The sequence below is a fragment of the Phoxinus phoxinus genome (genome assembly GCF_949152265.1).
Source record: "Phoxinus phoxinus genome assembly, chromosome: 3".
Classification (NCBI taxonomy): Eukaryota; Metazoa; Chordata; class Actinopteri; order Cypriniformes; family Leuciscidae; genus Phoxinus; species Phoxinus phoxinus.
In genome coordinates this window covers 2336986-2364485 of record NC_136878.1, presented here as the reverse complement: position 1 = coordinate 2364485, position 27500 = coordinate 2336986, and the positions used below count along the sequence as shown (strand labels likewise).

General features: G+C 36.7%; 1 protein-coding gene across 1 annotated transcript in view; it reads right to left on the bottom strand.

Moving 5' to 3' along the window:
• The window catches only part of srrm3 (serine/arginine repetitive matrix 3), a 100594-nt gene that overhangs the window by 10884 nt on the left and 62210 nt on the right, over positions 1 to 27500 (bottom strand). The window contains exons 4-12 of the mRNA XM_079607194.1: positions 25962 to 26090; positions 25358 to 25435; positions 24615 to 24683; positions 20593 to 20628; positions 19589 to 19639; positions 18360 to 18467; positions 15322 to 15502; positions 3585 to 3832; positions 2010 to 2252 (exon numbers count right to left, since the gene is read on the bottom strand). Of these exons, the coding sequence (XP_079463320.1) occupies positions 2010 to 2252; positions 3585 to 3832; positions 15322 to 15502; positions 18360 to 18467; positions 19589 to 19639; positions 20593 to 20628; positions 24615 to 24683; positions 25358 to 25435; positions 25962 to 26090 (1143 nt within the window). The remainder of the gene's footprint in view (positions 1 to 2009; positions 2253 to 3584; positions 3833 to 15321; positions 15503 to 18359; positions 18468 to 19588; positions 19640 to 20592; positions 20629 to 24614; positions 24684 to 25357; positions 25436 to 25961; positions 26091 to 27500) is intronic.

The following is a 27500-nucleotide window of genomic DNA, read 5'->3' as shown; positions in this document are numbered from 1 at the left end:
ATATACATGAATGTGTGTGTATTTATACATAATAATTCTACACAGTACACACACACATATATTATGTAAACACAAACTTTTATTTTGGATGTGATTAATCACGATTAATCTTTTGACAGCCCTACTAAAAACATAAAAACCCGAAGCACACCTTATGCAAATCTTTGTTCTTCATTTTCTAGAACTAGAGTTTAAGAACCTTACTGTATTTTGTGTAATTAATTAAGAGAAAGTACTCCGCCATCTTAAGCCCCAGTTCACACCGCCAGCGACACGCAGCGACAAAGCGTCACGATCCCATTCATTTCAATGGAGCGCGGCGACTTCCGGCGACACGAGCGACAGTGACCGTTGGCGACAGAATGTGGGCGTGTCAAGCGACAGGAGACAAGCGACAAAAGTTCAGAAATGTAAACTTTATGCAAATGAGAAGCGATTTTCGCGAGCGACAACCAACAGGAAAGAAGACTTTCAGTGGAGCTCACGTTACGTCACCGTCTGGAGTGCAGAAGAGCTCGAGGGCGATTTCACTGTTTTATATGATTTGACTGTAACCACATTCGTGGATATAATAAAATGATGCATGGAAAAGAAACTGTCGACAGTCTCAGTGAGTTTAATTCATGCATTTATAGTTTGAGTGTTGTACGTTTTATGATACATGTTTAGCACTTCTGCAGTTCACTTTACAGTTTCCCCTGCATTGTGTTGACTATTAGAGACAAGAAAATTTATTATTTGTCAAATACGAATGCTGTTTTAGTAATTTATGACCGTATGAGTGAGTTTAATTTGTTGCTTGATCGATCGTTAATCTAGTAAATGATTTAATCCACTGAACACTGCTGTGGCAATATAAAAACACTCTCCCAACAGCATACTGTTTCTTTTGAGCCTATCATTTCTAGTCAAATTAAAATGATATAGTTGTATCAGTTGTGATGGTATTTAGTATAGATATGGCCAGGCGTCCAGTCAACCAATAACATTAGAGCGACAGCACTACCAACGCCCACAAGCGACTTCACAGTACAGAGACTAGCGACATACAGCGGCAAACTCACTGGCGGTGTGAACGGGGCTTTACTCCGACGAAAGTGACTTGAACGCACCGGCCATCGTAAACACGACTTCCCACATCATGCGTACGAACTTCCCAGGAGGACTTGAACGCACCACAAGTCTTGTTTTGCTGCTGCGAACATTTCCAAGCGTTTCTCCATGTGTTTACCTGCCTGTTGAGACCTCGTCTGTTCCTGATCTTCTGCTGGTTCCTGTGTCCTGTCTGTTTGCTGCCTGCCCTGATCTCCTGCCTGTTTATTGACCACGATTTTGACCAATCTTCTCTGCTGTGTTTGCTGGTGTATGACCCTTGCCTGGTGACTACTCTGTTTAATGAAGACAAGCCGCACTTGGATCTGAATGACTCCTATGCTTCGTAACATTTGGGTTTGGATTAGGATTACCGTATTTTCCGGACTATAAATCACACTTTTTTTCATAGTTTGGCCGGTCCTGCGACTTATAGTCAGGTGCGACTTATATATCAAAATGAATTCATACTGACTGAGATGACACCTATTCAGCCTGTTGTTCTGTGTGCTGTTGTGTTGCTGAATAACTTGCCTTTCCAGATAAAATATCTGTTCTTGGTCTTAAATTTAAAATAAATTTCTAAATAAATGCGACTTATAGTGCAGTGCGACTTATATATGTTTTTTTCCTCTTCATGATGCATTTTTTGACTAATGCGACTTATACTCCGGAGATACTTTTAGTCCGGAAAACACGGTAAGTTTGGTTTAGAGTTATTTGCATGAAATTATGCATAATTTATAGTTATTACTACATTAATTACATGTAACATGTGTAACAACGACACTGTAAAATAAAGTGTTACCCCGGATTTTTTGTTCCTTGAGGTTCACAGGTCTTTTGCACAAACTAAATGTTGCACTTATCTCATGAATATGAATGGGTTTCCTCTATGCATCCGTGTCTGTGTGTACCTGGAGTTGTTCTGGCGTGCGTGTGGGGATTTGTTCTTGCTGGATACACACTCTCTGGAGTGATCTCGAGATGAAGACCTCTCGCTGCTCCAGGAGCTGCTCCTCTGCCGGCCCGTCCCGTGACTCTTGCTCTTCTTCTTCTTGGACGTGTGTTTGTGCCGGCCCGGTGACACAGAGGAACTCCGGTGCCGGTTTTGAGCGCGTCCGCGATGGTGCCGCTTAGACGAATGAGATCCTTTCGTTCTGTGGGAGAAAACAGGAGTAGACTGGAGAAATGGTGTTTGATATCCTTGGTTTCTACTATAGACTTTTCTCCAAAACTTAAAGGTGCACTGTGTAAGTTTTAGCAGCATCTAGTGGTGAGGATGTGAACTGCACCCAACAGAAGTTACGGTGGCCGACAGGAAGTGATGTCATCATCTGAGACAGCAGAGAGTAGCCAGTTAAACAATGAGGTTTCTTTACAAAGATAAATTAAGAAAGTATATTTACTTAATTGTTCAGTAAAACGATGTTATTGCGAATATTATTGTTACTTGTTCATGATTGTGTCAGTGTTTTATTCGCTGATTTTAGTTTGCTTCTTTGAACGAAGAACAACATACAACATCACATTTGCCCGTGACGAAACGCATTTGTCCGTTTAGGGCCACCGTAGAAACATGTCTGCGCATTTCAATGTACAGTAAGCCGACCCTAGCCTGGTACGTATTATGAAAACCTTTTCACAATATTCAAATTTTGAATTTGGGGTTTTGATTGATTGATTGATTAATCAAGGCAAGGCAAGGCAAGGCAAGTTTATTTATATAGCACATTTCATACACAGTGGTAATTCAAAGTGCTTTACATAGAAGAAATAAAAATAAAAATAATTACATAGATAATAAAAGAAATAAGAATAATTAAAACAGTTTAGAAAATAAAATACGGTGCAAACAGTCGGACGAACAGTGGCACAGTGCTCATTCAGTAAATGCAAAGCTAAGCAGTGGTAATTCAAAGTGCTTTACATAGAAGAAATTAAAATAATCAAAGGAAATAAGAATAATTAAAACCGTGTCTGAGATGGAAGTGATTGAGCAGGTTTGCGGTGCCACTGGACCTACAATCCAGGGACGTCCTCTGCTGGGGTGGTGTACCACACCAGTATTGCCCCACTGGGCCCCCACAGAGCACGTTTCACTTTTGCTGTTTTAAACAAACAGCGAACCTCTATACTCTCCGTAGTATAGATAATCTTCACTCGCCTCGTCGGAGTGAAGCTCTCCCGTTCCCCTTCAAAATCATCAAAATTATAACAAATAAAGGCTTGAAATATCTCACTTTTCATGTAATGAGTCTATATAATATATTAGTTTCACCTTTTAAGTTGAATTACTGAAATAAATGAACTTTTGCACCATATTCTAATTTTTCACCTGTATTACACAACTGTATTCTTGATCAGACTAGGTGAGCATAAGAGACTTCTTTTAAATACATTCAAACTTTTGACCTGTAACAATATAATTGATTTGTATAAAATATAATTTAAGATTTAAGACATATGTTCAGGATTGTCCCTGTTCTTACTTCTTCTGGCTCTTGTTTTTAGCGTGTGTGTCCCGCTGGGAGTCGCTGCTGTGCGCGGGCGAGCGAGACGTCTTCTCTCGAACCCTCGGTCTCCCGCCGCGTCTCCCGGACGACTCTGAGACCGGCCCGTCGTCCTCTCCCGTCGGGAACGCGGATCCTCCGGGACTCTTGGGAACGCCGGAGTGATGCTTAACACCTCTCAGATGAGGAGAAGCGCTCGAAGGAGACGGAGCCAGAGAGCCGAGCTTCTGTAGATGAAGTATAACCAACAAACCAAAGGGGAAAAGAAATAAATGTGAAAAAAACAAAAACAGAAAGAGAACAGTGAAATTAGACTCTTTTTCCTCCTGGGTGAAAGAGCGTTATCGTGTACTTGCCAAAAAAATATCTAGAAGAAAGTGCTAGGATTGTTCTCTGGCTTATAGACAGTCCTCTATTGTGCAGCGCATGCAATACTCGGCATGCAAAACCATAATGATTTGAAAAGAATAGTCCCGAAAAAAGAAAATCGAAACAAAAGAGGGGAAAGAGGGAAAATATATATATATATATATGCGTAACTGTGAAAGAAAATAAGTTCAGAGAGAGACTGGAATATATACAGTAGAGAAAGAGAAAGAGGACTTTTTCAATTTTTCAGAAAGAGCTACAAACAAAAAGGTGAAAAATAAAACTAGAAAATTAAAATAGACAACTTGACGGAACATCACAGAAATGGAAGGAACGAAATAAAGATTCACAAGAATAGATTCAATCGAATTAGAAAACATTTGGTCTTCTACTCAATAGAACTTGCTTGTGGATTTGTTTTGTCCTGCAGACAATTGCTGAGATGTGAACAGCGACCCATTTCCTGTTTTAATAGCTTTTTAAATGGTTATTCTGTTTTTCAACTCCCTTTTGGTTAACATCCACTTACCAATAAAGTGGTATTCCCTCCTTTAGTAGGTAAGGTATGAAGAGAAGGGAAAAGTGGGGCAACATAAGTGCATCATTAGATTCACAAAATGCAAGAGAAAAAGACACAACACCCTTCCCTGGATAGTGAGTATGAAACAATGCATGAAAATCAAACCAAAGAGAGAGAGAAAAAAAACGGAAAAAAACACACACACACACACACACAAAATAAATCAGATTTAAACGGATTTCACAGTGTGTGGGCTGGGACAGTTTGAGTGCATCTGTGTTATCGGTGCGATTTTAACAAACGCATTCTCTCGCTTCACCAGTTTCTCAGTAAAAACACACAAAAACCTTTAATTGAATGTGCATTACGGGTTATACATCAAGTTAGATTAAAGACCCCATGAAATGTCTCAATGAGCGGTTATTTCTGATTACCTATAATGTTGCCTTGTGTTTCTTATTTATCTCTTATTAAACCCTATACCTCGGGTCTTTATCGACCCGGGACGTCATTCACTACTCATTCGTTTTTAAAGTTAGACATCAAACTTATTAGTATTCCTCAATTTATTCCTTCTAAACAATATAACAAGAAAAAAAAAAAAGATGTCTGTATTCTGTTATAGGGTCACTAGCGACCCGGGAATGAAAGATTTATTTGAATCTCTGATGAGTGCAATTTACCTTTAATCCTCAAGGTGGCGATGTCTGGTACACAAGGATAATGTGATGTTTTACTCATAATTACAGCAGGCATAAAACTAAAGATCACACTAGTATCATTAGAAAGACTTGAAATGGCTTGGCGATTTACTGCAGCGCAAGTTCTGTACGAATCAATAATTAGTGTCGGTGGATCTGGAGAAGATTTTGAAGACAATAGTTTTGATGGTTGAGATGGCGAATATGAGCCAGATGCTGAATGTACTGGGAAATTATGGTAAAAAGCATCAGCTCAAATTCAACCTTTCCAAGTCCCAAAAGTTATCAAAATATGCATATTTTATTATTTTATAGTTGTTATTAAAATATCAGGAGAGTTTTATACAATCGTGGTAGTTAGAGATTCATCCATGGATACGGGTCACTTAAGACCCATATATGTAATAATGATTGGTGAAACATTCATGCATTTAAGGGTTAAACAGCAAAAACTTATCAAGGACATGTTTGTCTCATAATGGATCCCAAAATCAAAGGAAGGATTTAAGAAATTGCATTTTGCATAAAGATGATGAAGCCTATTTTTGGGCAATAATTTTCATAACACATTTTCAGCACCCAAAACTTTCCTTTACTTTGATGCAAAAAATAAAAATAAAAATCAAGAACCATATATTATTTAATTTGAAAGGTATTCTATAACATGCATACATGATTATTAATATTTACTATTGTACAATTTAATTTTAAATATATATATTTAAAATATTTTGGGGTATTATGTGTTCTGGACATGTTTCGTCACTAAGTGAAAAACGCATAATTTCTTTCTCATATTTACACTCGATTACACTCGAAACGATTAAATTTACACCGAGTGAAAATAGCATATATAAATACGGTTCAGATCTGAGATGTGATGGGAAAGGGAGTAGAGTGTGTTCGGCAAAGCGGATTCGAACTCTCAAAACTTTCTGACACGCGTCTACTGTTGATAAACTAGCATCTTCCGTAATTGTGTCTGGCCTAACCAGACGTCAGTGGGCTAACCAGACGTCAGTGGGCTAACCAGACGTCAGTGGGCTAACCAGACGTCAGTGGGCTAACCAGACGTCAGTGGGCTAACCAGATGTCAGTGGGCTAACCAGACGTCAGTGGGCTAACCAGACGTCAGTGGGCTAACCAGACGTCAGTGGGCTAACCAGACGTCAGTGGGCTAACCAGACGTCAGTGGGCTAACCAGACGTCAGTGGGCTAACCAGATGTCAGTGGGCTAACCAGATGTCAGTAGGCTAACCAGACGTCAGTGGGCTAACCAGACGTCAGTGGGCTAACCAGACGTCAGTGGGCGGAGTTAGTGTAAATAGCTTCTGCAAACAAGTCGACACTCCGTTAGTTTTAAGTTAGCAAAACAACATTGACAACTTAATTGCTTTTAAAATTCCAGCTACTTCCAGTTTGTCTGTGTGTGAAAGACAGAGTGCTAGTGCAATTAAAGACAGGCTAATCATGATTTGTGTTTGCTAGTTGTATCTGTAGGGTATTTTTAATTTACGGAGAGGAACATACTCATTCTAGAGAGCATTTATTTGGACAAAACAAGTCAATTACTAGTAGCACACAAGCATTCGGATGAACTTAAAGCCACACATGTTAGCTGAACGCTACACAACTTTGATTTGGATTTCATGGGGTCTTGAAATAGCCTTCAAAACATCCCTAAGACTGAAATAGGGCTTATGAAATATTATTTATGAGCAAAGCTATTCTGTTTCTTTAACCACAATGCTGTAGATTAAAACACGTTATAATGAAGATTATTAGCATCAGAACTTAACAAAAAAAAACTATATGTACCATATATATATATCGGATGAAAACAATAAACCTCAAATATTTCAGAAGCAGCCCTTATGTGTCAAAAAAATTAAAATAAATAAATAATTAAATTAAATAAAAGGAGGGAAAGTGACCAAATCATATGACACGTACCATTTCACCAAAGACAAAAGGAATGCGACACAGACAGGAAATGCATTCTACCGAAAAATATTAATAATAATAATAATAATAATAAACAAAACGCAGACAAGAGATGGACCTGTGGGGAGGACAGTGTACTGAAGACTGAAGCATGAAAGCAAAGGTAGATATCAGATTGAAAGAAAGGGCGAAATAGAGAAAGAAAGAAGAGCAAACAGTTCTAAAAGAAAAACAATGAAAATCAACCCGCCAACCTTTGGTTTTCCTCAGATAAACAAAGAGAAAAAGAGAGAGAGAGACACGGATGTCAAGCTAGGGTGCTTGTCACATTCTCCACGTGCGTAGGCAGAGCGTTACCTACCTTCCTTCAATCAGAGACACGTATGCAATATCAACAAAACAAAGGAAGAAAAAGGAAAAACAAAAAGGAGAAAGGAAAATTCTCCGCAGCGAAATGGGAAAAAGACAATGAATTCTTTTAGTATCCAGGCTAAGATAATTGATCCACAGACTAAGGAGACAATTCCAACAAACAAAAATAAAAAACCAAGGCAAACAAAAGTGGACATACAAAAAAAAAAAAAAAAAAAAAAAAAACGTTTTGAGACAAAAACCCCGAAACCAAAACAAACTCGGAAAGCAGTCTGTCTTTTTCGCTCGGACACATGTGCACATCGTATGACAAGATCTCAACAAATCGAGTTTGCTAGGAGGAACGTAAATATTGATGGCCATGCATGTGGAATGTGGTTTGATGGGGAGAGAGAAAGCATGTCGGGACAACGGACAGCACAGATGAACGGGTGGAGGGAGAGGGGTGTTGGTGGAGTGGTTTCTTCTAAGATGGAGGACTAACATCTCAAAGGGACCCCAGTCACGTTCAGAAAGCCGTATTCGTGTTGCTCTGCATGCACAATGAGAATTTAGTGCTTGTTCGTATATTTGCTCTCAGCAATCGTCAAGAGTCTTTCAGCAAAGGGAGCAAAGATGCCACATTGGGTTCAGAGAATCGTGAGTAATCCAAATGGCTTGGGTCCCTTTTAGTGTAACAACTTTACTAAATGACTTTTTTATCGGGCCTATTTAGTTGGCTAATGTTTACTGAGCGTCCGTTTGTCCCTGTCAAACATCTAGACAAACATTACACCACTCAAATATTGACAGGAAGGAAACAAACTATACAATATGCAATATATATATATGTATATCAAGTGCTACTGAAATAATATACAGATTACAAGTGAGCAATAGAAACCATGTCAATGAAAACCGTCGTAAATCACCAATGGCACGGAACCGGCTCTTGTCGGTCGAAAGATTTGACAGCCAAGAGAGAGAATTCGTGAATCTGTAGCGATGTTTGACCACAGATGTGAATGCATAACTAGATGCTGCGATCTGCACACTGGTTGGGGTGTTTAGGGAAATCTGAGGAAATGTTGCAGAGTTACATAGTATAATCAGATTAGCATCTGGGCTAATTTTCATAACACATCAGCACGAATACACCATTTTGGAAAGGTCAATGTGAACAAAGTTGCTTTTAAGGCAAGTCTGTTCAATCGGAGGATATATTTGCTAATCTCCAAAAAAAAAATTGATAACATGACGTTACTATGACTTTAACTTAGACTTTACCAATCAGCGATTGGCTCTTTTATTTAGAAGGCGGGACTTATTCCAACATATTACACTCTAAAAAACGATTCGTTGGCTGAACAACCATTACTTATTTAAGTAGTTAGATTAAACGCAAAAAAAATAGTATTCATAACTGTTCAACCTCTACTTACCATATATAGTATGTGTAACACAAAAATATAAGTTACCAAGTGAACTTAAATGTATGCAAAAATAAAATGAAAAAAACATAAGTAATGTCAACTACTATAAAAATTGCATCAAAATTAAGTAAATCTAACATAACATTTTAAATAACTTTATGAGCCACGTGATATGCAAATTTCCCATGATGCCTTTCCAGCCAAAAATTCAGAACCAGACATTTGTCGTAGCCATTTTGTTGTGTGAAGACGGTAGGCTATAAGCGAAAGGTAAGCTTTCTTTAAACTTGCCCTATATGTAAAATATTAGATTTTTTAAAATGTTAATAAACACTTGTTTAATGTGTAGGTTAAAAATAGTCAAACTCAACGTGAGGAACACGCTGAAAAGAGGTAAGTGCTTCACTTTTTTAACAGCCTAATTTGCATTTTTCGTCCAGAAATTAACTTTTAATCTGAACTTTGCTTTAACATTTTGAAACGTGTTATTTACGAATAGCCTACATAGGAAAACGTTTGCCTACTACTTTGCTAAATATTAAAAGAGGTGGCGCGCGCGCGAATTAATATTCTATAACCTGTGTTCGAAATATTAAAGTTAGTGTGCTTCCATCGAACGCATGGTCAAGTGTTTTAATAACTTAGTCATTGTTATATTTCGAAATATATGACAATGCAATGCCTGGCACGTATGGCTGTGCATTAATGGACAATTCGAACATTCTTTCCCCCACGGAGAAATTCGTACAGGCCTAACGAGCACTTGAGTAACGATCTTGCCTGTTGATTTTTCGGATAAATATATTTATTTCATAATCTCTATATCGCGGGAAAAGGGGAGCGGCCAGGCCTTGCTTGGGCGCGGGTTACTTTTTGGGTAAGTTATACAAATATTAAATTGGTTACAGCTCCATGTGTGCACAATCATTAAATAATGGCGAATCTTAATTCAAACGCGATATTAACATGCATGACAGCAACGACTCTTTACTATTAAACCTTCGAAATGATCCATGTAAACCATTTAAACAAAAGTTTATCATCAAATAAAGATTGTAGATCAAATAAGTTACTCTGTTTAGCTATTCCAGTATAGTGACTGTTTTCAGATTCGTTCAAAACCCCGGGACAAAAGACTTCATTGATTAACTTGTGAATATATATATATATAGCCTATATATATATATATAGGCTATATATATATATATATATATATATATATATATATATATATATATAATTTTAAATTAAATATAAAATATACAAATGTTTATATTTATATGATAATTGACTTATTTGTACAAATTAGTAAGATTTAATATTTTCAAGAGGAGTCCCTTCTGCCCACCATTTATTTGATCCAATTATACAGCAAAAAACTAATATTATGATTTTTTGAAAACAATTGTTTTCTATTTGAATATATTTTAAGATGCAATTATTTAAAGGTTTAGGGTCTTAAAAAATAAATCAATACTTCTATGCATTAAATTGATCAAAAGTGGCATGGTTTTTCAACATTATTTTCTATACTATTTTAGATAAATGCTGTTATTTTGAACTCTCCATTCATCAACCTTGAAAAAAAATTGAAACATTTTTTCAACATTGATGATAATAAAAAAGGTCTCTTGAGCTTCAAAACATTATAATACTATAATTATTTCTGAAGGATTATGCATCATTTTTTAGGTTGTTTGTTGTACAATACAAAAGTGAATGTTGAGAATTTAAAGTATTGTTGCAAAGAGTGAAACTTTTTTGTTTAAGTTTTTTAAAGCTTTTGTAAAGATAGAATTGAAAAAAGAGAGAGAGAAAAAAATATGTATTAAAATGATTGTAAGACAATACTCTCTAAGACAATACTTTTGTTGTAAATTTAAAGTGTGGTTTCATGCTTTGCAGTTTGTTGCAAAAAAATAAAGTGAAATGCTTTATTTTGTGTGTTTTGCATGTTTATTTTATTTAAGATTATTGAAGCTGTGCAGTAAATAGACCAATAGCTCAAGATCTTAAGTTAAAAAGGTTAAGTTGGTTCAACTCATTTAATTGTCTTATTTTATTTATATATGAGCTTACATGTTAAGTTAACACAACTAAGATTTATATAGATCTCACATGGCCTGCAATGTGTTGGATTTACTTAAAATATATATGCACCATTTTTGCAGCATACTTTTTAAGTAATCCCAACTTGAACAATTTTACTTAAAATTAACAAGAAAACCTGTGTTATATGTACTTAAAATTTTGAGTTTACGTAATATTCTTTACTTAAAAATTTAAGTACATAAAACACAGGTTTTCTTGTTAATTTTTAGTAAAATTGTTCAAGTTGGGATTACTTAAAAAGTATGCTGCAAAAATGGTGCATATATATTTTAAGTAAATCCAACACATCATTTTTTAGAGTGTACTCGTTGCTCTTTCTCCCATTTAAAAGTAATATATATTAGTGCACTATCTTTCTACATCTAAAGTCTTTCATATGAATCAGCAGGTGGATTCTGCACATTTTATTTTCACAAAAAAATATCATACAAATCTGCACATTAAACAGTATTGGTAAAACACTTGTATATATAGTTGTCATCATAATAGAGCTCTGACTGCTTCTAATTAAAGCTGTAAGGCCATAAATAAATAAAATGTACAAATATATTATATATTTGTGGATATTACACATAAAACAACATTTGTACAATAAATAAAAACTGATATTGCCGGGTAAATGAACAGACATATTATGTTTTTGGGTATAAAATAAATGTAGCCATTCAAAAAACATTACATTAGATATAAAAACATAATATAATTGTTAATTTACCCAACGACGTCAGGTTTTTTAATAGTATTTATTGTAGATAAGTTGTAAAAAAAAAAAATCATTTGTAAACTAAAATAATTACAATTTTATTGGAACATTGTAGTTTTTCTAATTATGCTCAAAAATACATTTTACTGTTAATATTAACAGACATATTATATTTTTGAATATAATATCCAGTAGATTTGTTATCTAAAAAATATCATACAAATCTGCACATTGCAGATAAAAATTAAACAGTATTGGTAAAACACTTGTATATATGGTATAGTTGTCATCACAATAGAGATCTGACTGCTTCTAATTAAAGCTGTAAGGCCATAAATAAATAAAATGTTTGGATATTACACATAAAACAACATTTGTACAATAAATAAAAGCTGATATTGCCGGGTAAATGAACAGACATATTATGTTTTTGGGTATAAAATAAATGTAGCCATACAAAAACATTACATTGCATATAAAAACATAATATAATTGTTAATTTACCCAACAACAATACAAGTATTTATTGTAGAAAAGTTGTGGTATCAAGTAAATTGCACAAAAAAAAAAAAAAAAAAAAATGTAATTTGTAATAAAATAATTTACATTTTATTGCAACATTGTGGTTTTTCTAATTATGCTCAAAAATACATTTGACTATTAATATTAACAGACATTTTATATTTTTGAATATAATATCCAGTAGATTTGTTATCTAGCCATACAAAACAATATTACTGTATATCCAGAAATATATCTGTTCATTTATCAAATGATATCAGTCTTTTATTTATTGAAAAATGGTTGTTGTGTTGTAATTTTCATTATTGTAAATGACTAATATGATAACAAAACATACCATGCAGCGACACACTCTATAAACTTATTGAAAATAATAACTGTAATAAATAACAGAAATATTGGCTATAACGCTTCGATCTATTGACCTCTCCGAGACGGTGGTGCCGATGACGGATCCGGATCAGCCAAATGCAGCATCCACAGATTTCTTATCTGTGATTGTACCATTCAGACTCATTCATCCTCTCAGCAGAACCAGGAATGACAGCTGATTGGCTAAAAGCGTCTGAGGGATTGGCCAATGAAAACCATCGGCTCTTGATTGATAATTCTTCACCTTACATTACAGAACATGATCAGTAATCTTATAGCAGGGTCATCGGCTCTCTGAACACCTGATACACATCTGGTTAAGGGTGGCTACGGTAAAACTGAGCAGAAAATGAGAGTTTCAACTGTATTGACAAGAAAAGACATACCCATTTAATCTACTCGATCCAGTTCCAAATCATATGAGTGCTTTTTACACAAACAAGACAGAAAAGTTTGGGCATTTATTCGTGGGAAGAGATCATGTGAATTCACAGAGGACAAGAAATCAACAAAACAGAGGGATGAATTGAGCAAATAAAAGAGAAAGAGAGCATGATAACTTCTGAAAGACTGCATGCAAACTGTCCCAGATCAGTGTGACCAGATACCTGTACAGTTCCCCACTGCTAAGTCTCTCCACACGCAGGTCAAGCTACATACATGAGGTCTTGTGGCCATATTTGATATTGTGGGACTGTATGAATACATATAAATGACGTCATGCATATTTAAACTCATTCTTTCAGCACAGATGCCATTAATCTGGTGCGATTACTATATATAAGACGCTATCTTAGTGAATTCTCCTCTCGGTGTCTGTGAAATTTTGTGGGATACAATAATTAATACAAGATAAGAAAAGCCTACAAACAAACGTGTGTTTTATTGCTGGAGCTCAGATCTAGCAATATTAAAAATATCGGTAACACTTTACAATAAGGTCGAATGTGATGCATTAGTTAACATAAACTCAAAAATGTATGTTTTAAATGATTTATTAATCTTTGTTGATGTTATATTTATTGTTTGTTCATGATTGTTCACACACTGAAATCACAAACCCAGTCTGGAGCCGCACGGGTATATCTGTGGCAATAGCCAACTATACATTGTATGGGTCAAAATTATCGACTTTTATGACAAAAATCATTAGGATATTAAGATCATGTTCTATGAAGATATTTAGTAAATTTCCTACTGTAAATATATAAAAATAATATTTTTGTGAGTGAATGCAGCAATCGTGAACATAAATGCACAACTTTAAAGGAGATTTTCTCAATGTTTAGATTTTTTTGCTCCCTCAGATTCCAGATTTTCAATATTCCGACAAAATATTGTCCTATCCTAGGACATCAATGGGAAGCTTATTTGTTCAGCTTTCAGATGATATACATCTCAATTTTAAAAAAATTACCCATGTGACTGGTTTTGTGGTCCAGGGTCACATTTAGTGGATACTTCTGGCATTAGTTATAGGAACCAGGAAAAGATTCCTCAAGTGTGAAAGCCCCTAATGTTGACAAATGAAACCTTAATGTAAAGTGTCACCAAAATATCTATATTTAATCTGATCGAGGCATCAACATGTCTTTTTCATGGGACGTTATCCAACCCCAGCCATCGAGTTAGAATCAACAGTCGAAAGATCCCACAACTGTTGATCTGTGTCTTCGGCGGCGGATGGAGCCGGTGCGTCCATGAAAACACATACGTTGCACATTGTTTAGTTTACGATGTACCGTATTTTCCGGACTATAAATCGCACTTATTGTTTTTTCATAGTTTGGCCGGTCCTGCGACTTATAGTCAGGTGCGACTTATATATCAAAATGAATTCATACTGACTGAGATGAACCAAGAGAAAACATTACCGTCTACAGCCGCAAGAGGGCGCTCTAGTTAGCGGAGTTGTTCAGAAGCGACACCGAGGAAGAACTCAATGTATTCAGTGTTGAGGAGATCGGGAGCTTGGTGAACTTGCTGACCGACCGGTAACTTGTTGGACTCGCTGGCTAATGTTAGTTTAGCCTATTCAGCCTCAGGTATATGTTCTTTATGCTATTGTGCAGCTAAATAACTGTTAATGTGTTACGTTAACACACCGGACACTATTCAGCCTGTTGTTCTGTGTGCTGTTGGGTAACGTTAGTTGAATAACTTGCCTTTCCAGATTAAATGTCTGTTCTTGGTCTTGGATTTTGTGAAATAAATTTCTAAATAAATGCGACTTATAGTCCAGTGCGACTTATATATGTTTTTTTCCTCTTCATGACGCATTTTTTGACTGATGCGACTTATACTCCGGAGCGACTTATAGTCCGGAAAATACGGTGTATATATATATATATATATATATATATATATATATATATATATATATATACAGTATAAAAAGATCCTGTCGACCCTCAACATTTCCATTCATTCTCTTTCTAGAACTGAAAAAGTCAACATGGCTCATATGTGAAATAAAGCATGATGGATCTGCCTCGACAAAACAAAAACCCTTCCCAACGAACACAAATATGGCTTGAGAACAGAAAAACTCACAAAATGGAGCCAAAGAGGGAAAAGAGGTATATAGAGTCAGCTCACACAGGTGTGTGTGTGTGTGTGTGTGTGTGTGTGGGGTTATTTGTCTAAACGGCCGGAAACAGATGGAGGTAAAGTAGAGGAGACTACATACATCGTTCCCTTTATTCGCCTCCGTGTGATTGGCTCCAGAATCTTTGCCGTTGCGGACACGGACGCTGTGGTTCCCGTTCTGCCACGTGATTGGCTGGTCAGCGCTGGGGGACGGCGGGGGGGTGTGGGCCGAGTGACTTCCCTCCGGTTTGTGTCTGTCGTTCTTGCACTTTGCATTTGATCTGAGAGGTCAGATTGAAGACGGGTTGATTTTGAGAGCACAGTCATAGTCATAGTCATGTAGTCTTTTAAAAAGGCATCTGAAATATCAAACTATGTGCAATGTAGTGTTGGCAAAAATATTGATTTTTCGATACATATCGATTCTGAAATATCCAAGGGGCTGTTTACACCTGGCCACTTCATGTGTTTTCTCAGATCGGATAGATATCTGATTTATCAAAACGATTTCATTTACACCTGGTCACATAAATGTGTTTTTGCAAAACGGATATAAATCCGATCTCGCTATATGCAGATTTAATGGAGTGCACGTCACCGAAAGCAACAGATATGAGCTGCATTTCATTGATCATCAGCTAAAATTTAGAAATCAAAGACCGCAGTAAGAGAGAGCGGCAACAGCTCTCGTAAGATCATTTCATTTCTTTACTTTTAATGAAGATGATTGTGTGTTAAGCGTCCGCGACTTACTTTCACTTTGATTTGCGATAGTTTTTGCGCGTTGGCTATAGAGCTGGTAAGTCCCGCCCCCTCCGCTAACCCCGCTGGACCTCAAAGGTGAAAAAGCGTCAGTGCAAGTGAATGGGAAAAAATAATTATTTTCTGGTCCCGTTTGAATTGTGCCATGAATTTGAACATATGTTGACTGTGAATTTTTTATATGATCTTTCGTGTGAAAAATGCTACAATTTAGCGGGTAGAAGTTTGATACGGGTAGACTTTGTGTGAGAGCACTTTGTGGACTACAACTCTTCGCTGCTTTCGACGCGCTTGAAACGTCAACACCACTAGCTCACGGCTCTAGCTCACGGATCCCGCTAGACATGGCTGTGTCTTTGGTGCACTTCACCGCCTTCTTTCAGGGAGAGGACAAAATCGTTGAGGTTGGCGAAAACCACGGGTAAGTCAACTTTATGGGGTGACGTCACATAGGCGACATGTAGTCTTTCTCGTCATGTCTTTTCCACAACTGCTAGCCGACGAATCATACCATATACTGTCAAACTTGTAACATGAAAGATTATATAAAAAATTCACAGACAACATATGTTCACATTCATGGCACAATTCAAAAGGGACCAGAAAAGAATTATTTTCTCCCATTCACTTGCATTGACGGTTTTTTAACTTTGAGGTCCAGCGGGGTTTTACGGAGGGGGCGGGACTTACCAGCTCTATATCTGGCTATAACATGACATTAAGGGGCTGTTTATAAAAATGATCAAAATTATCACGGTAATTGTTTTATATCAGTCGATATTGATAATTATCACGATAAATGTCAAATCTTTATTTCTTTCAAGTTTAAAGGCAGATTTTTGCTCCTAAGTGAAAGTTGTAGAAACCAGAGCGTTAATTGTGGTTTTAAACTCTTTATTGTCAGAACAAACACTTGCCAAACAGCTGAACATTCACAAATCTGAGTTAGAACATTCAAACATTTGTCCTAATATATTTCCTAATATTTTCCTAAAATATGGAAAATGAATTTCTTAGTTTCTGCATGTGCTAATGGAGGATATTGTTTCGAGTCTTGAGACGGGTTTGTGTTGTCTGACTTTGATGGCACGCATCTTCAGCACAGTTTGCAGTGCAGGCTGCAATATTAATATTACATGTTTTGTCTTGAAATGCATATTTGACAGTGAGTTGACAGTAGTATTATCTTGAGTTACTGTAGGATGCAGATTTACTATGTTAAATTTATGTTTTTTCACCGAAAGCAACAGTTATGAGCTGCATTTTATTGATCATCAGCTAAAATTTCAAAATCAAAGACCGCAGTAAGAGAGAGCAGCAACAGCTCTGGTACGATCATTTAGTTTCTTTACTTTTAATGAAGATGATTGTGTGTTAAGCGTCCGCGACTTACTTACACTTTGATTTGCGATAGTTTGCACGTTGGCTTGATGAATAGATGCTGATCTGCGGTGATGCACTAGCGTCGTCATATCTGACTATAACATGACATATAGCTTATAACACGCTCTCACACGTTTATTTTTTAGCGTTTTTGGGAGGAGTAAAATTTACATATGTGGTTTCAACAACCAGATGCGTTTACACTTGTCCAGTTTTGCCTGGAACGCAGCCCAGACCTCCTCCTGAAGTGGTTTGAGCGATCGCACTCACATCCGTGTCGAATGCGTTTCGGAGGGCGTTTACACCTGGTCACTTTTCACGATCGGATAGCTATCCAATCACAGAACACGCATGAAGTGCCCAGGTGTAAACAGCCCCTAAAATGCTTCCAAAACTCATTTTCCACAGAAAAGATACCAACTACTCTCTCTCTTTCTCTTTCTCTCTCTCTCTCCCTCCGACAGCGAACCCGCCTCCACTCACTCGCTGAATTTCGCCGTGGGAATTTTACTCATTCCCTCACACCCAAGTATGTATTGTATAAGTATGGCGAGTGTTCATGTAAACACAGTCAGTTATGTTATAAGTGAAAGTAAACAGTTGAGAAATAAAATGCATGTGTAACTGTATATTGGATCAGTGCGTCAGGTCTTAAAGTGACAGCAGCCTAATGCCTAATTATGGGATGATATTAAAAATGTCTATGGCAGTTTTTCCCAGTGGTATTGATGTCAAACATTGGCCAGTGAAAATGCTGAGAGGCTGGTAACCACTAGCCAGAGTTGCTGGTTAGCAAAAATGTCAATGTCAAGCCTTGCTTCCAACAGTGTAAGAAGCTTCTCTGTCATTTTGACTCCCCTTTCTGTGATGAAAGTGGTGACTAATGCCACATTACCACAGTCGTATTGTAGTATCTATGGTGTTTTGGCAGAAACTGTGTCCACCCTGGTAAGTGTTAGTGCGAGGGCCTGTGAAATGGAGATAAGAGGGCACCTGCTGGGCGATCTGGAGAGGCTGGCGGTGGAGGAGACGGATCCACTGCGGGAACTACAGCAACTGCCTCTGTGCTGAGAACTCCTGCTGGGGGATTCGCCTGAACACCTGCGGGAAACACACAAACACACAGAGGTCACACACACACACTCACACACTCCAGCCACAGCGCTTCAGTCACTCTCGCAGCAAATCCTTCATAAACAATCCATGCATATGGCCTATGTTGTGTGTGTTGGGTGTTGAGGGTGCTTTTCGGGGTGTTGCTATGCAGTTGCTAAAATGTTTAGACTGGTTGTAAGGGCATTGCTAGTTGGTTGCTAGGATATTCTATATGGTTACTAGGGTGTTGTAAGAGGTTGCCAGGCCGTTTTTATGCAGATGCTAAACAGTTCTGAGTGGTTGCCAGGGCATTGCTAGTTGGTTGCTAGGGTGTTCTAGATGATTACTAGGGTGTTGTAGGTGGTTGCCAGGGTGTTACTATGCAGTTGCTTAAATGTTTAGAGTGGTTTTCAGTGCTAGGTCGTTGCTATGGTATTCTAGATGGATACTAGGGTGTTGTGGGTGGTTGCCAGGGTGTTGTTATGCATTTGTTGAAATATTTTGACTGGTTGTCAGTGCATTGCTAGGTGGTTGCTTGGGAGTTCTAGATGGCTACTAGGGTGTTGTGGATGGTTGCCAGGGTGTTGCTATGGAGCTGCTAAAATGTTCTGAGTGGTTGTCAGTGCATTGCTAGGTGGTTGCTAGGCTGTTTTAGATGGTTACCAGGGTGTTGTGGTTGGTTACCAGGGTGTTGCTATGCAGTTGCTAAAATGTTTCGAATGGTTGTCAGTGCTAGGTAGTTGCTAAGGTATTTTAGATGGCTACTAGGGTGTTGTGGATGGTTGCCAGGTTGTTGCTATGCAGTTGCTAAAATGTTTCGAATGGTTCTCAGTGTTTTGCTAAGTGGTTACTAGGTTGTTTTAGATGGTTTCTAGGGTGTTGTAGGTGGTTGCCAGGGTGTTGCTATGCAGTTGCTAAAATGTTTTGAGTGGTTGTCAGTGCCAGCTAATGTCTAAGGTATTCTAGAGTTTACAATCCCAAGTCAAAAATTACAACTCTGATTGCTTAAAAACATAATATAATTAAACAAATGAAACTCTGTAATCAACGCAGTGGATTTTCATGGTCAGATTCAGGCCTCGTAATACTAAACATTTGATCTTTTTAGAAAAGTAAACATCACTCACCTCTTCTTCTGTTTGCTCTTGTCTTTGTGTTTGCTTTTGGGGCTGCCAGATCTGCAAGGAGAAAACAAGCAAGAACTGTAAACAAGAGTGGAGCTGGAGCATAAAAGTCTTCAATTCAAGTGTAATCGAAGGATTTATATCTATAGTTTGATGCAAAACACACTTAAGTTGTGATTACAAGGTACCAGCTGCATCTATGAGCTCTTGACAGAAATAATCATTGGATGTGATAATGTTTAGCAGGTTAGTGGCACTGAATATTTAAATATACCTAGAATTTTATAAACGAGTAAACTAGGCGTCCATGAGCAAATCTGAATATTCTGCCTTGTTTTCTGAGTTATGTCTGTGAAATTATCAATACTTATTACTTTTCTGCTATTACAACCGCTCAAAGAGACTATTATTGAATGAGTGTTTTCAAGGCCAGTTTATTGAATCATCGATTCATCGAACAGCACATATATGACCCTGGATCACAGAACCAGTCTGGAGCCGCACGGGTATATCTGTGGCAATATCCAACTATACATTGTATGATCAAAATTATTGATTTTTCTTTTATGCCAAAAATCATCAGGATATTAAGTTAAGATCATGTTCCATGAAGATATTTAGTAAATGTCCTACCGTAAATATATAAAACATGTATTTTTGTGAGTGAATGCAGTTTACATTTTTTTTGCTCCCTCAGATTCAATAGTTGTGTCTCGACCAAATATTGTCCTATCCTAACAAACCACACATGAATGGAGAGATTATTTATTCAGCTTTCATGTGATGTATACATCTGAATTTAAAAAAATTGACCCATGTGACTGGGTTTGTGGTCCAGGCTCACATATATATAAGAAATTAACTGTTTACTAGTCTGGCAATAGACGGCTTTTCAAACAGACTTTAAAGCGGATGTCGGCTCTAGACGACTAATATGAGCCCAGAACAGTTCCCAAATCATAATAATATCTATTCTAAAGCATATCTCATATTAGCTCAGTGTTTACCTGTGTCTCCTCTTCCTCCTCGAGCCAGATGTGGACCTGAGACAGAGGAGTAGATGTTAGATTGTTAGACATTAAAATGTACTGTACTTAATATTTTTCTTTTTTACTATAAAATCAAAGCCATATATCTAACCAAGTTGTGTTCCAAATTTGAAGTTGACATCACAAAAATTGAAGTTCCCATGAGATTTTGTTTAGGCGTAATACCAAAAATAGCCACCGGGTGACATACTTTCCATTGAATTTAATTGTATGCATTCTGCCTTAACAAATTAATAAATGTCTGTCCAAATATCACTTCTGTCACAAAATATGAAACCTTGAGACTCAGACCTTTCTGACAATATGTGTTTTGTCAAGATTAGAATAGGTTTTGATCATAAATTATGAAACATGATGATGCTCAAAAGGGGAGGAGCTAGATAAAATAATTTAGAGTACCGTTTCTATGGAAACGTAACGTTTCAACACAACGCTATCAAATGATACCTAATTTATGATAACTACTAAAATATGTGATGTAATAAAAAAAGTCGATAAAAAAAGATAATATTATATTTTAGAGGATAATATACATATACTTTTTAGAGGATAATATTATTTTATATATTTTTATTGACACATACTAGATTATATGTTTTATTATGAACTTTTAGCATGAAAACCAAAGTTTCAATTAGTATTAAAAGTGTGTGCGTCGACTTTTTGTGACAAAGGTCAGAACTCCTGTTATGATGTCGATTTTTTGAGGTGCACTCTTGTCATAAATTCATCTATTACAGTTCCTACATAATTTGTAACAAAAAACAGTGCTAATATATCTTTTTAGGAGTCTTAGACCTTTCCAACGATACAAAGTTTGTCATGATTAGATTAGGATTTAATTGTAATATAGTGAAGTAAACGTAGGCGTCCCGCTAGCGGCACGGTGACAGTCAAAAGTGTGTTATTAAAATATTTTTGAGGTCACTGTATGTTGGACAACAGTTGAAGTGCATCTGCATTAATAGCCTTGGTTGCAAGATGTGGGGTTCGTTTGTGTGATTTAACCCAGTCTATGGATTTAACACAACATATAAACCGGAGAAATACCTGATTTTCTTTCTACGCTCAGTTTCTGACTCTCCTTCACACTTTTGCCCTCACACACACACACACACACACACACACACACACACACACACACACACACACACACACACACAGTCTGACAGTATTGAGCAGCTTTGATAAGACATCTAACACAGGAATCCACCATGTTTCCGAAGTGTGTACACTATTATATACGCATCCGTCAGTCCTGTCGTGCTCCTTTGACATGGGAAAAGCGCAGAAGAGGTAAAGTTGTTATAAAGCTGTCAGGGTAACGTGAGATAAATACAATGTGTGTGTAATAATAGAAAGACAGACAGAAATACGAGCATCTAAAATGCTGAGACGTCTATCTATTAATAATTAGGACATTTTAAGTTGCTAAACAGTTCTGAGTGGTTGCCAGGGCATTGCTAGTTGGTTGCTAGGGGGTTCTAGATGATTACTAGGGTGTTGTGGGTGGTTGCAAGGGTGTTGTTATGCATTTGTTAAAATATTTTTGACTGGTAGTCAGTGCATTGCTAATGGGTTGCTAGGTTGTTTTAGATGGTTTCTAGGGTGTTGTAGGTGGTTGCCAGGGTGTTGCTATGCAGTTGCTTAAATGTTTAGAGTGGCTGTCAGTGCTAGGTCATTGCTATGGTATTCTAGATGGATACTAGGGTGTTGTAGGTGGTTGCCAGGGTGTTGTTAAGCATTTGTTGAAATATTTTGACTGGTTGTCAGTGCATTGCTAGGTTGTTCTAGATGGCTACTAGGATGTTGTTGGTGGTTGCCAAGGTGTTGCTATGCAGTTGCTAAAATGTTCTGAGTGGTTGTCAGTGCGTTGCTAGGTGGTTACCAGGGTGTTCTAGATGGTTATTAGGGTGTTGTGGGTGGTTACCAGGGTGTTGCTATGCAGTTGTTAAAATGTTTCGAGTGGTTGTCAGTGCTAGGTCATCTCACTCAGGAATCCACCATGTTTCCGAAGTGTGTACACTATTATATACGCATCCGTCAGTCCTGTCGTGCTCTTTTGACATGGGAAGAGCGCAGAAGAGGTAAAGCTGTTATAAAGCTGTCAGGGTAACGTGAGATAAATACAAATGTGTGTGTAATAATAAAAAGACAGACGAGCATCTAAAATGCTGAGACGTCCATCTATTAATAATTAGGACATTTTAAGGCTGCAAAGGCACAAAATTCGGTAGATATTCCTGACATAACAATATCATGATTATTGTATGAATGCGGAAAGGTATTTGTGTAGAACATGCTTTGTGTATTTCTGGAGCTTGAGTTTAGTTGCCCGACTCCTTGATGTTTCTGGTCAAAATGCTGATAATAAAATATTAACAAGAACAGTTTAAATCTGCCCAAGTTACTCTTCAAAGAGACATTTTCTCTGTCAAAAATTAACAATCAAATCTGAGACTGTGTTTCAAATCTGAAGTGCACAGTATATACTGTAAAATGGCCAAAATATATATATATATATATAATAAAAAAAGGAAAACAATGTGTACATATGTTGCATATTTAAATTAGTTTGAAATACAAATGTTATTTTCCAACTTTGTGTAAACTGTTATTTGGCAACAGATAAATAACATAGTGGTTAATATCATGGTTGGTTTATTCCTGTCATTAGAAATGGAAGTTCAAATGTAGTGCATTGCATTGTGGGGTACATTAGCTGATGCTTTGGCTGATGTACAGTAGTAGGTTATGTTGGTATTTGTTTTGGTTTTCAGTGTGAATGCCGTGAAAAACACACATATAAAGCATTGAGATTGACTGTACAAATAGATTTGACAAGAAATCTGAGGTAATTTGTCCAGACTGCTGAAAGCTACAGAACAGAGAAACAACTGGATCCTGGCAGCGAACGGTGGATTCACAGTTATTATTGTGAGTCAATATGCTGAATTATGGGGTAAAATCATACCCTATATATTGTATTGTTAAATATTGAATTGACAACTCATCAATTAAATATTCACCATTGTATATTCTGCATAATTGGATGTTTTATTGTTTTATTTACTGACAAAAAAACTACACAAGTTTTAGGGCTGGACGATATGATGATATATAGATATCTATATATATATATATGACATTGATATAAGTGATCACCCGGATTTAGACCAATATTATATTTATATAAAGCGCTCACAGACAAATTTGCTTTATGTATTTCCCCGGTGTTGAAATCAGGCTCATATAAATGTGACCCTGGTCCACAAAACCAGTCACATGGGTCATTTTGTTGAAATTGAGATGTATACATCATCTGAAAGCTGAATAAATAATATTTCCATTGATGTGTGCTTTGTTAGGATAGGACAATATTTGGTCGAGACACAACTATTGAAAATCTGGAATCTGAGGAGCAAAAAAATGTAAACATTGAGAAAATCTGCTTTAAAGTTGTGCATTTATGTTCACGATTGTGCTGCATTCACTCACAAAAATACATGTTTTATATATTTACGGTAGGACATTTACTAAATATCTTCATGGAACATGATCTTAATATCCTCATGATTTTTGGCATAAAAGAAAAATGGATCATTTTGACCCGTACAGTGTATAGTTGCTATTGCCACAGATATACCCTCCAGTCCAGGGTCACACATGTCAGAAAACATGATTCTTGCTGCATATCAATATCCGTGATCACTGGATCTTTGGTAAGTTTTAAAGAACACTATATGCAGTCCAACCTTTAGTTTAAACTGATAACTGTTTGTTTTACTCGTGTTTTCTCAGTTTCCACTATTAAATCCAGTCACTCAGCCCGGCAACACAGTGACGTCAATGCATAACCTCTGCATAACATTCCCTAAAGCCAATAACCAGTGTTAACTGAGCAGTGAGCACACACACACACACACACACACACACACACACACACACACACACACACACACACACACACACACACACACCTGTCTTTTTTGTGTTTCTTTCCGCTCTTCTTCCTCTTGTCTCTGCGGGTGGGAGAAGGGCTGTCAGCTCTGTGAGTCACACAAAGACAACAGCGGATGAAATATCACTCCATCATATTCTTCCATTTTTTCATAAACAAAATATTATTACATTTAAATGTTCTTCTTGGCCTTTTTTACTCTTGCGTTTTATTGTTTCCTGATACAGTGCGTCAAGCATTACTAGTTCTATTGCTTAGAGTTAGAGGTTTGTTCAAATCACTCCGTTACACATGTGACCCTGGACCACAAAACCAGTCACATGGGTCAATTTTATGAAATTGAGGTTTATACATCAAAATAAGCTTAATAATAAGCTTTCCATTGATGTGTGGTTTGTTAGGATAGGACAATATTTGGTCGAGACACAACTATTGAAAATCTGGAATCTGAGGAGCAAAAAAATGTAAACATTGAGAAAATCTCCTTTAAAGTTGTGCATTTATGTTCACGATTGTGCTGCATTCACTCACAAAAATACATGTTTTATATATTTACGGCAGGACATTTACTAAATATCTTCATGGAACATGATCTTAATATCCTCATGATTTTTGGCATAAAAGAAAAATGGATAATTTTGACCCATACAATGTATAGTTGCTATTGCCACAGATATACCCGTGCGGCTCCAGACACACGTGCTGTATATTGACTGTATATTGTACAACATGATACATTATGAGGTCAGAAAGCAAACTGACCGACTGTGTCTTCTTGCCTTCTTCTTCTTCCTCTTCTTCGGCCGAGGGGAAGGTGAACTGCTGGATTTCCTTTTGGATCTTGTGTGGAAGACAAGAAAAGGAAATGCAGCGCTGGGTAATGTTATTAATGTTACATTACTCTTAATATAAGTCATTCTGTTACGTTGTTACTTCTCTCTGGAAAGCAGGTATATCTAATCTATCTGCAATCTAGTTATTTTGCTTCATAGCGCATATGTATTTATTGAGGAAAATTATGGACATTTCTATTCATATTTTTGTTCACACTTTAGATTAGGGTCCAATTCTCACTAATAACTACGACTTTTGCCTCAATAAACTCCTAATTACCGCTTATTAATAGTTAGTAAGGTCGTTGTTATGAATGTTAATGAATTACATATTAAATTTCCATCCATATGGCCGTTTACTTAAATAAAATCAAGTAGATGCAAATAGTTTATACACTTTTTTTTGTGCAAAGACTGACAATTTTTTTTATGCATGACTGAGAAATATGCATCACATTAAGATTACTAGTTTAACTGTGGGTCACACTTTAGATTAGGGACCAATGTGTGTGTGTGTGATTCTCTCGTGTTACCTGGAGTCATCGTAGACAGCTGAATTCTGCTCATAATATTCTCCGTCCCACTCGTAGTGTTCCTCATAGCCGTCGATGTACGCAGCGTTTCCCACATGCTCTTCATCCCCGTGAGGAAGCAGCCTGACCCTGTGCATGCAGGAGGGAAAGGTCAAAGGTCGTGTTGGTCTAAAATGCAGTAATGAGACTCGTTCTTGTTGCTCGGATGTTTCTCCTGTGAAAAAACTCCATGATCCATTTGACTCGTGTAGAGAAGAGTCTCTCATTTATAACTCCACTATGCATATCAACACTTAAATCATTTTTTTTTTTAATAAATAAGAGAATTTAAAGGAACATCTGAGACAAAGTTGAGCCGTGAAAGAGCAAAACCTCTGCGCAATAACATTTTCCTGTTTATTCACCCTACCAAGCATTTCTAAAACACGATTATTTCTCAGAAACACAATAAAGGTGACAATGCAGTGTGGTAATGAGTGTGTCTGGCAAGATCAGACCACATTGACTTTTTATAATCTCTATTCTTCATTATAAAGTTTATCCTCATTATCCTTCGTAATGTGTGTGTGAATTAGCATTTCACTAGTAAAAGTGATCTTATCTAAAGCTGTAATGATCAGCTTCTTCATCGCAGTCGTACAAGTCAACATCCTGCTTCTGCAAAAGTGTGTGTGTGTGTGTGTGTGTGTGTCAATTAGAGTACTATGACACAACAGAAGGGTTAAATATCAACATTACACTGCAAAAAATGCTTTTCTTACTCAGTATTTCTGTCTTGTTTCCAGTCCAAATATCTAAAAATGCTTAAATCAAGAGTTATTTACTAAAGTAGTAAAATACCATTGGATATTATGTCTTGTTTTCTGGGGAAATAAATCAAAATGAAGCGAGTTTTTGCTTAAAAAAAAAGCTAAATTATCTGCTAATGGGGTCAGAAAAATAATCTTGTTTCTGTTTGAATTAACATTATTTTTTCTGACCCCATTAGCAGATAATTTAGCTTTTTTTTTAAGCAAAAACTCGCTTCATTTTGATTTATTTCCCCAGAAAACAAGACATAATATCTAATGGCATTTTACTACTTTAGTAAATAACTCTTGATTTAAGCATTTTTAGATATTTGGACTGGAAACAAGGCAGACATACTGAGTAAGAAAAGCATTTTTGCAGTGTAGGTTTCTAAGATGAGGCAGAAATGTTCTGTAGATGGATCTAATAATGATAATAATTAAAAAACAATTATTATAAATATGAAAAAATATGAAATGGAAGGGAAAAAATAATAAGTCGCATTGCCTTATTATTTTTCCCTTCCATCTCATATTTTTTTCCACCATCATGTGAAAATAAAAATAAATATGAGATGGGAGGAAAAATAATGAGTCAATGCTTTTGCATTCCCCTGAGAAACTGGTGTGTGAACGCACAGTTTCTCGGGGGAACACAAAACATTTGCGAGAGAATGCAAAAGCAAAATATTTATTCCTCCCATCTCATATTTTATTTTCTTCACCACGTCCCTTTAGGGCTCTGTAATAA